Here is a 10,955-nt window from a genome sequence, read left to right as displayed (position 1 = left end):
CTGCCCTGTGTCACACAGCTGGGAATCAGCAAGGCCGGGATTTGAACCAGAGTACACATGCTCCCCACTCCATGCTCTTCCCACAGGCCCTGACCATTAAATAGGAGCAAAAGGAGATTGGAATTCTGAGCACAAGCTGTCAGGGCCAAGCTGCGGCATCTAGAAGGTTCTTCCCTGCTGGGAAACATAATTCCACTTAAGGTGTTTGTCCCAACCATGAAAAAACAGTTCTCTCATCACCCTCCGTGTCAAGGGCTGCGCGTGAACTAGAAATGAGAGCCGGCCGTGGTGCGGCAAGCTGAGCACGTGCTGCAGGCTGGCGTGTTGGGAATACCAACACTGAGGGGGGCCTGGAAAGGGGGGAAACGGGGGAGAAGTCCCTCCTGCCTTCTGAGTAGTGATGCTCCCCACCTGGCCAGCACACACAAACCCCATGTACATACAGATATACACACACACCATGCATGCACACTATGCATGCATACCATGCACACACACACACATGCACACACTCATTCACCGTGGATGCATAAACATGTGCACACGTGCACATATACAAGCATGTGCACACACATGTACACACATGCAGACACGTGTGCGCACATTCGCCATGTGAGCACAAACATACACACACACCATACACACATGTACATTCACAGTGTGCGTACACATGCCATGCACACATATACACACACATGCACATACATACATACACTTGTAGCCATCACCACCAACTTGGGTCTGAGGCTTGCTCATGTGGTAAAGCTCCCCGGTTCCCGGTGATTCCTTCCTTCTCTGCATACATGCTGCCCTGTGGGCTCCGGGCAGAGACGTCAGCCCTCTGCGAACCCCACTAAGCCTAGCATGGCTCTGGCAGAGGGAGACCTAGCGACTGCTCAGCAGGGCAACAAAGAAAAGGCGAGCACTTGCGTCTGATGTTCTAAAACAAAGTCAAATGGGGAGCAGAGCCACATCCATGGCGGCCAGTTTGGGGTGAGGGCTGCCCTCGTGCGCTCTCTCTACCCGCCACGACGTCGGCTGGGTCTGGGCTCCACAGTCAGAGCCAGCTCAGTCCCAGGAGAAGGGGGGGCCTATAAAGTCACATCCTGGCTGCGGCGAAGGCACAAGCAGAGACCACTGCAGAGGAACACCGGTTACCGAGCAGAGGACCCGATGCCTCTGGACTTGGCCGGTCCGTGGGGACTGAGGGGAGGGGCCTGTGGCGGTGGCTCCCGGGGCCTCCATTGGAACAGCGCCCCTTTGGACCCACTCCTTCCCGCTAGATTTTCTCATTGGGTCACAGGCCAACAGTGTGTATGACCCGCTGGGCCTCAACCTTAGCGTGGTCCCTACTTATCCTGAAATGACATGCATACATCACTTGCATGTGATATACTGTGACATAACATGTCATTTACATACCAGTTTTTAAAAAAGGCAACTGAATGCCCAAACTGAACGATAAAGGAGACGTGAGAAGACAGTGGCTTTTCAACACGTGTATTCGGTCTGAGGGAATGCAGGCGCAGCGGCACAGGATGCCCGTGACATCATCAGCTACGGGTGTGGACTTAAGGGGAGCGAGAGGATCAGAAGCCATTTCAAAGGAGTCAGGGAAATCAGAGAGGTTGGCTCTACATAAACATCGGCCTTGTGTTCGGGGGTAACTGATGAGAGTCTGTCTGACTCAGTTCGGCACGAATGTCGTGGGATTTCCGCAATCCTGTGAGATGTGGAGAGGCGCTGCATCGTGGGACGCCCCAGGCATGGGGACATCAGCTTTCCTGGACTCCACCACCCGTCCCCTCCATTTGTGCAGGCCCCCCGGGGCAGAAGCACCCCCTCTGAGGCCAGGAAGGTGGGGTGGGGACACCAGGGAAGGGGGGCTGGCCTCCCTTGTCAGCCGGCCGGAGCCAGAGCCTCCAGGCAGAGCACACAGAGCTTCCCAGCTTCCAGGGAAGAGGAGGTGGGAAGCCGGGGGGAACCCTCCCTGTCTCCCCTGCCACCACCAGGCTCTGTCTCCACAGTCCAGAGTGTACCCCCAATTTAAGGGAGCACCTCATCCTGCCCTTGACTGCCCCCACATGCAGAGCCTGTGGCATTGGCTGGGGGCAGCATCTTATCCAGGAAGGTTTGCTGGGATCTGGGGTCCAATCAACTTCCCCTTGCCTCCCTGCAGCCCTCCCCTCTGAGCCCTGCTCCTCCTGTTAGCCAGCCCCCCTAACTCCCAGAGTACAGGAAACAGCAACACCCTGAGCAGAAGACTGGGAGCCAGGCCTGGGAGTGCAGGTGAGAAGGCAGTGCTCATTTGCCTCTCATTGGATGATGATGCCCTGGGAATGGCCTCCCCGACCAGGCCTGCTGGGTCCACGTCCTCCCACCCATGGGGGACAAGAGCGGGGGACAGGAGCTTGGGAGTCAAGTGAGGGTGCAGCCTGGCCCTCTCAGGGGATAGCAATCCTCTTCCAGGTCAGGGGCAGGAGTGGTAAAATGACAGGGGCCTCTGGTTACCCACAGCCGGGTGCACAGTGGCCTGCCCAGCCCCCACACCACCCTTCCAAAGCCGACTGGGCATTCAGTGTGCAGGGCACCCCCTCTCCCCACCCCGCCTGGCAGCACCAGCAGGGAGCTCCTGCACGTGACTGGGTGCACATGTGCCGCTCAGTGGACGGGTTCTAAAGTCGGCACGTGATGTAAGAACCTGCATATATCCAAAGATCCCTCTCCCACATCTCCCCCCGCATGTCAGAGATCAGCATGTACACCCTCCGTCCATCCAACACAGCAGGTGTGTTCTCCCCTTTGGGAACAGACGATTTCTTCCGACGGGGCACTGTGAGGGGCACTGAGCCTTACGGCAGCCATGCTGTGAGGAAGCCCAGGCTGCACCGAGAGGCCGCGTGTAGGTGCTCCAGCTGACAGCCCAGCGAAGGTCCCAGCCAACAGCCGCGTCAACCACCAGATCTCTGGTGACCAGCCTTCAGGTGATCTCAGCCCCCTGCCCCTGAGCCATCGCAGCCTTCAGGTCTTCCAGGTGAGGCCCCAGGCATCATGCAGCAGAGATAAACCCTCCCCATGATGGCCATGTCTGAATTCCTGCCCCACAGACGGGAAGTCAAGTTCTAGGATATGAAGGTACTTGGTGCCTAAGCGCACTCCTTGGTGTGCATGAAGGGGCAGCCGATTCCTGTCAGTAACGCTCAGCTTGGCAAAGGCTCACACTAGAAGAGGAACGCCTGACCCGGGGAAAGCGAAGGCCAACCCCACACGCAGTCAGGCATTGCCTTTGCTCTGTTTGTCCTGAAGGGTTGCATGCAGTTGAGTTGTTGCAGGTTAAACACAGGATGGAGTCCACCAGCAGAGTTCCGGAACGACTTGTGCTTGGGAGATGGTAAGGTGAATTCTCTGGAAGGACAGACACGCCAGCGTTGGTAAGCGATTGTCCAATGTAGCCAATGATGCGTGAGCTCCGAGGCCTCGGCGGTCCTCCCTGGTGAGTGTGAGTGGCGGGCGGAGGGGAGAGCCGAGCCGAGTCAGATGATGGTGCAGCTGCAGCAGTACCGCTCGGGGTAGTCGGCCACATACACCCTGTGGTCGGTGCCGTAGATGTAGTAGACGTTCGTCTTCCCCTGGTACCAGTAATGCACTTCTGTGAGGGGGATCAGCTCGATGGTCTGGCGCTGAGGAAACAGTCGGCCGGGAAAAACCTCAGTGTCCTGCTCAGGTCACTCTCCTGCTCAAGAACTGTCGGGAGCTCCCTACCACCTGTGGGCTGCAGTGCATGCTCTGGAGTTGGCATTTTGGCTGCAATCTGCCTTTCTAGCTGTGTCTCCCACGACATTCCTACAGAAACTCTAAGCTCGGGCCCAAACCGAACCCTCTGATTCTAGGTTCCATGCAGTGGAGGCACAGGCATCCCCAGAGGAGGAAGGGGGTGCATGGAGAGTCACCAGCCAGAGGGGACATCTTCCAGAACATTAATTTCAGGTAGGGGTGGAGGGGGCGGGGGTAGAAAAGTAGAGGATAAAGTCGTTTTAAACATTTTTATATTACAACAACCATGGACATATTAGGGAGTGGTTATATAATTTGAATTGCATTTCAAGATAAACATTGACACCAAAGAAATTCCAAAGTTTGGTAGGCTGTTTCAGGCTATTTTCTCAGACCCCGCCCTCTCTTACCATGGTTTTGCATCCACCCTCCTTTGAGAAAAGTCTCAAATATTCCCCTCCTTTTACAAATGGGGAAACTGAGGCCCATGGGCTCATGGGATTTCCGGTTTGGAAGATCTGGGGTCAAGCCCCATCTCCTCGCCATAGCTGGACCTGTTCAATGCTCAGATCTCTCCCCAGCATCCTCCTCTACCTAAGAGCCTGGGACACTCCCTCCCTCCTACAGTGTGGCCCTAAAGTCCTTCACTCTGTGGCCCCTTCTCTGATCAATGACTCAACAACCTTACAAACTGGAGGGGTCCTGAATGGGACAAGCAGCTGCCCTGGGTGAGGGCGCTGGCCTCCCTCTGAGGTACCCACCCCCTTGAGCTTCTGGTGCTGTTTTGCTATGACAACTGCAGATGCGGCTGACCCAGCACAGTTACCCGATCATTGATGTGAAACGTTCCTGGGGACATCCTGTGGGCTAGGCTTTATGTCAAAACCCTAAGTTCTTCCGCACTGGCTCTTCCCCTGCCCAAGACTCAGGTTTGGGGATCTCAAACCCAGAGGGAGGTGGCGGGGCTGGCCCAGGATCAGGCCCTCTTACTTCCCCTCCTTCAGTAAAGAGCCCAAGTCCTGTTGCTGTAGATGGTGGTCCAGGGCCCTGGGGAAAGGGTGAAACAGGCTGCGGGGAGGCGGGGGTTTGAGAAAACGCTCCCTACTACATCGGGGCGGGGGGGGGGGAGCTGAGGGGAGGCATGACATTGCGGCAGAAGGGGGATCAGAGTCAGGGTGTGCGTTTTCCGCGAAGCTTTCTGTGGGATCCCACACTTCCTCTATCTGGGCCTCAGTTTCCTCATCCGTGAAATGGGAATAAAACTTCTCTGTCACAGGGTTGCTGAGACAACCAAATGAGACTGTGAGCTGAGACTTCTCCACATGCCAGAAACTGGTCTCCAACTAATAACTTTGGAAATAAAAGACCTCCCTTGACATTTTGGTACAGAAGGTTATTCACGGTGGCCAAGACATGGAGATGACCAACGTGTCCTTTGATAGATGACTGGATAAAGAAGATGGTACATGTGCACAATGAAATACTACTCAGCCATAAGAAAAGATGAAATACTGCCATTTGCGACAACATGGATACATCTTGAGAACATCATGATAAGCAAAAAAAAAAAAGTCAGGTGGAAAAAGTCAAGAGCCACATGATTTCACTCATATGTGGGATATAAGACTGAAATCAACAAATAAAAAACTCATAGACACAAACAACAGTATGGTGATGATCAGAGGGGGATGAGAAGGGGGAGATTGAAGAGGGTAAAGGGGGTCAAATACATGGTGATGGAAGGAGACTAGACTTTGGGTGGTGAGCATACAATGCAATCAATATACAGATGTGTTTAGAATTGTACACTTGAAACCTATATAATCTTATTAACAAATCATTCCAATAAATTAAATACAATTTTTAAAAAAGAAAAAGAAAGTTGTCTCATCCTTACAAACCTCCATGAGGCCATTTTAGCATTTCTTTTTCCTCAGGTGAGAAACTCAGCTTCAAAGAGGAGGAGTAGGTGGCCATGGCCAGGTTAGGATGCACAAGAACCAGGATCTGAGCCCACTCTGCAAGACTCAGGGCCCCCTGACAATCCCCTTCGCAGAGCTGGCGCTGGGCATTCCCTGTCCAAACCTCACCCTCCATCCAGCAGCTTCCAGCCAGCTGCCCCGAAAGCCTAAAGCCGCTCCTGGGGACACGACGGGTACCATTGCCATCTACTGGCCACTAGGATACAGCACCAAGGCAACCCTAGCCCTGGGGATGTGGACGGCACCACTGCCACCTAGTGGCCACAGGCATACAGCACCAAGGCAGCCCTAGCCTGGCTGCCACCCCTGCCCTGGGAGGCTTGAGGAAGACAGGCTGGGACTTGGGAAATGCCCTGGGTTCCCACCCTGCCTACCACCCTGGATTTGAGATTTCTCTTCCCCTCTGAATATCGGGGAGGTTTGGATCAAAATCACACTGAGCCACATTCCTGCTTGAAACCCTGCAATAGCTTCCTGTCGCTCTCAGCATAACAATTCAAACTTGTCACCATGGACTGTGTGGCCTGTCCCGCTCGCTGCCCCGGCCACACTGGCCCCAGCTCAGCCCCCAGTCCACCTCGTGTTCCTCAGACTGGGACTCCCCTGCCACCCTCCCTCCCTGCCTTCTCAGGAAGGAGCCCCAGGCAGAGGGAACATCCCTTTCCTCCCTTATGGGACCTCGGAGCCCCCTCCTGGCCCCAGAAGCGGCCCCGGCCCTGCCCCCGCCCGCTCACCTGCTGAAGGACGCGGGCTCTGGAGGCCAGGGTGGCGGCGCTGTGCTGGGCAATGCCCCGCTCGGAGGCCAGCGAGATCTCCCGCAGCGGGAAGTCCGCGAGGGGGTACACCTGAGGAGAGAGATGCACCATCTCGCTGCTCTGACCAAGTGTCAGCACCTGGAGCCCCGGCAATGGATTTCAGGTGGACGGGAGCGAGCCCAGTTGGGAAGGGCCCGAGGGAGGCCACGCAGCAAGCGGGTGGGATGGCTGAAGCCTCCAGACCCTTGATGACCCGCATCCTGTTGGGAATGCCACTGAAAGGGGGCCGTAGGCACAGCACTCCTCCCCACAGCCCACTGGTCCCCAGCAAGCCCCTGAGGCTGCCTGAGGTGGGGCGTGCGGGTTCCTACGGGGATGGCGCCTGCCAGGAGCCGGGAGGAAGCGCAGCGATGGGGCAGAGAAAGAGGCTGAGAAACAGTGCTCAGCCACAGAAAGAAGGAAGACCTGGCATTCCCACCGTGAGGGGATTATGCCAAGTGAAATAAGTCAGACAGGAAGACAAATACCGTATGTTCTCACTTGTATGTGGAATCTAATGAGCAAAGCGACCAAACTCATAGATACAGAGAACAGATTGATGGTTGCCAGAGGCAGGTGAGGGGTGGAGGAAGGGGGTGGAGGCAGGTCAAGAGACACACACTTGCGGTTGTAAAGTAAGTCCCAGGGATGTAATGAACAGTGTGGTGACTGTCGTAAATAATACTGTGCTGGATACGTGAAAGTTGCTGAGAGAATAGATCTTAAAAGTTCTCATTACAAGAAAAAAATATTATATAACTATGTATGGTGATCAATGTTAACTAGACTTCTCGTGGTGATCATGTCACAATATATACATATATCCAATCATTGTGTTGTACACCTAAGAGCTAATCTAATCATTTATGTCAATTATATCTCAATTTTTTTAAATGCGTAGGACAGAGTGGAAGAAGCCAATCTAAAATGGTCACAATACTGTACAGAAGAGAGAAACAAAGAGAGAAAGAAGAAATAAAAGGAGGCTGAGGGCCTGACCCGCTCAGAGCAAACAGTACGAGGACCCCGCTCAGGCTTCCCCCAGGGCCGAGCTCCTGTGGGGGCCCACAGCAGGGCTGGCAAATCCTTTCCGTAAAGGGCCACATCATCTATACGCAGGCTCTGCGGGCCATCGCCCTCTGTCCCAACTACTTGACTCTGCCCTCGCAGCACAAAGCCAGCCACAGACAACACCTAAACAAACGGGCATGGCTATGTTCCAATAAAACTTTATTTATAAGGGCAGGACAAGGGCCTGGAGTTTGACAGACCCTGGCCCACAGGACCCTCCCTGACCTGGCTGCTGGCACAGCTCGTGTCTTAGCTCCTCGCTCCACCTGGCTCTCTGCCCTCCAGCGCCCCTGCTCTGCCGCTCTGCAAGGCCTCTGCAAACTGTTCCTTCTGCCGGACACCCTCGCTCCCTCCCACAGCCACCTGATCCACCCCCACTGTCACCTCCCTGTCCCGCCCCCCACCTCCCGGCGCTGAAACAACACCCTACCCTGCCGGTCTCCTCACCTGGCTGCGTATTTCTCAGTGACCCTTACTGCCTTCTGACACTGTGGTCCATGTTATCATCTCCTCCCTCCCCAGACTGTGACATCTACGAGGCGGGGATGTTGTTGGACAGTATCCCCAGCGCCCAGAATGTTGCCTCACACAGGAGGGGGGTCCCCAAAGTTGTGGAGGGAGGGAGGAAGAAGAGGGAGGAAGGGAAAAGGGAGGAAGGGTCTGGTATGTGACATTCAAGGAGGACTGGCCCCATGGGGTCCCCGAGGCCTCTGGCCTGACCAGGCCGCTCTCGTCCCTCCCAGCCTGTCCTTCTAGAGCAGGGGAGGGGAACCGCTTTGCTGCCAAGGGCCATTGGATACTTATAACATCATTCGTGGGCCATATAGAGTTATCGTCTTAAAAATTAGCTTGCTCTATTTGGGCAAACATTTCATTAACTCACCCCCAATGGCTGGGCAGGGCCAGACCACATGATTTCACGGGCTGTAAAGGGCCCAAGGGCTGGACGTGCCCTCCCCCCCCCCACCCCCCCCCCCCCCCCCATTCTAAATGAATGCAGCGCCCACAGAGGAGCCAGAAGAGCCAGAGAGGCAGGCTGCTTGGTGTGGTGCTCGCAAACCCTCCTCACCGTCGTGTTTTCATCCCTGAAGAGGCTCTCTCCTTGGGCTTTAGCTAGGAGCTGCCCGGGGCAGTCCAGCCGGTGCTCGGACACAAACTCGAAGAGGCTGTTCTTCCTGCAGGTGAAGCGCACGGGGCGGCAAGGACGTGGGTGTGGGATCAGGCAGGCCTGGGCGCAGGGACTGGGGACGTATTGACCTCCCCGGGCCTAGCACGGTCAGCTGTGAACTGGGCAGCCAGGCAGGTACCCACAGCTCATGTCATCCTTCCCTGTGCGCGCCTCGCAAAGTGCCCCCCAGGAGAACCCTTTAGGCCTGGAGCCTTCCCCGGCCTGGGGGTTTAGGACAGGGACGGGACGCCAGGTGTGGAGAGGCTCGGCACTAGGAAGTGGGGATGTGGGAGTGTGAAGTCGGTCGGTCCGCTCTAAAGCCGCCAGCGGCCCGCCACCCTGTGCCTCTTCCTGGGATCTCTCTCTCCCCTTTCCTGGTAGCTTTAAGCCCTTCCCGCGCCGCGCCCCCCCCCCCCCCCCCCCCCCCCCGCGTGGGTCCCTGTACTGTGTGCAAAAGCCCCAACCACGTGGCTTCTCTGCAGAAACCAGTTCAGGCCACGTCCCCAGCTACCGCACGGGGCCACGCATGCAGACACCGCCACGTACCACACGATGACCAGCTGGACAAAGTGCAGCAGCTTCTTCTCCCCCTTGCAGGTGGCACAGGTCTTGTTCCCCCGCCCCGAGCACGTGCTGCACCTGCGAGGGACACAGCGTCAGGACCACTCAGACACTCCTAGGCCCTGGTGGCTGCTGGCTCCCCCACCCCCAAGTCCTTGTTCATGGAGGGGACTGTGGTGCGCTTGGGTTGCTTCCACCTAGACCTCTTTCTTCCGGTGGCAGTGCCCCAATTCCCTTTGGAGGCCACCCTTCTCCCACCCCGTCTCTAGGGTTCATGGGCTTGCCCACCCTGTCTGTGACCGGCTTTGTCCATCTCCCTGGCCCAGTGGCTGATACAAAGATGGGCACATGACCCAGGGAAATGCCATGAGATCCACCCTAGGATTTCTATTGGGACTTTCGGAAAAGGGACATCCTCTCCTAATGCGGTTACTAAGCGTAGAGCTGCTGATGGTCCCCTCTGCGACTGAAACCACCACAAAGGAAAGCATAGTGCGGAGTAGAGACAGATTCCTGAAGAGATTGTTTAAGCACCTGGATCCAGCTGTACCTGAAGCCTTCACAGAAATCTATTCCTGGACGTTTCTGTTCGGTAGGACTATACATTTACATTTTTGCTGAAGCCAGTTTGAATTGGATTTCTTTCACTTGTAGATGAAAAAAACCTGAGTTTCTTTCCCCATCAAAAACCTTCTTTACCAGTCACAGGGGGCAGGTCAACTAGAGCTTCACCATCTGGCTTGTTAGAAGGACGGCCAGGGCCTTAATGAGCTAAAAGTATCTTTAACCAACACAACTTTGAATCATTTCACTCCTCATGGTTTCCTGTTTCCCTTTAAAGATTTATAAATACATTAAAGGCCCCGATTTACAAAATGCAATGCCCGCTGTCTGCAAAGCCCTGTGAGCAGAGATGCAACTTTGCTGGTTGTTTAGTCAATCAACCAGCCTTCCTGGACGCCTCCGTTCACCCTGCAATGAGTTAAAAGCAAGGGTCTGCCCAGGCCCAGGCCCTCAGGGAGTTGAGAATCTCAGCTTTGGCTGTTGTCTGTGAGCACTGCCCCGCCCCCGACCTGAGCAGGAACAGGTCTCCTTCCTTACTTTCCCCCTCCTCCCCGCAGCGCCTTGCTCCTCACACCTGACCCACTGCTTGAGGAGTTCCAGTCTTGTCAGAAATACCAGGCCTCCCTCAGGAAAAGCGCACCGCTCCACAGATATGTACCCACAGAGCCTGGGACGCAGGAGCGACAAGGCAGACAGGGTGCCTGGTCGCCTTCCAAAAGGGCAGACAGTGAAAACCAGGGAGACCTGCTCCTACCTGTGCCTGCCCGACCCCGAGCACAGCTGGCACCGCCCAGGCTGCTTGGCTCTGCGCTTGGCTCCGCTGCAGGAGGGGCACCTCACCTGCGGACACACAGGCCTCAGTACCCCTGGCCGCGCAGGGAAGTGGGGCAGAGAGCGTCCCACACGTGGTCAAATCCCGGTCTGGTGACTTTCAGCAGCCCCTTCCTCTCCCTGGGCCTCCACCCCTCCCCCTGGAAAATGGGAGGGTGGGACGGAGTGATCTTAGGACCCCTCCAGAGGCTTTCAGGGGCTCTCCATCCT

General features: G+C 55.9%; 1 protein-coding gene across 1 annotated transcript in view; it reads right to left on the bottom strand.

Annotated features, from left to right (window-relative positions):
* Positions 1-3,533: 3,533 nt before the first annotated feature.
* The window catches only part of SSUH2 (ssu-2 homolog), a 31,210-nt gene continuing 23,788 nt past the window's right edge, over positions 3,534-10,955 (bottom strand). Inside the window, exons 9-13 of the mRNA XM_054708153.1 lie at positions 10,669-10,754; positions 9,336-9,428; positions 8,691-8,796; positions 6,491-6,601; positions 3,534-3,680 (exon numbers count right to left, since the gene is read on the bottom strand). Of these exons, the coding sequence (XP_054564128.1) occupies positions 3,534-3,680; positions 6,491-6,601; positions 8,691-8,796; positions 9,336-9,428; positions 10,669-10,754 (543 nt within the window). The remainder of the gene's footprint in view (positions 3,681-6,490; positions 6,602-8,690; positions 8,797-9,335; positions 9,429-10,668; positions 10,755-10,955) is intronic.

The sequence above is a fragment of the Eptesicus fuscus genome, chromosome 18 (genome assembly GCF_027574615.1).
Source record: "Eptesicus fuscus isolate TK198812 chromosome 18, DD_ASM_mEF_20220401, whole genome shotgun sequence".
Taxonomy (NCBI): domain Eukaryota; kingdom Metazoa; phylum Chordata; class Mammalia; order Chiroptera; family Vespertilionidae; genus Eptesicus; species Eptesicus fuscus.
Note: the sequence above shows the minus strand (reverse complement) of the source record. Positions and strands in the feature narration are given on the sequence as shown.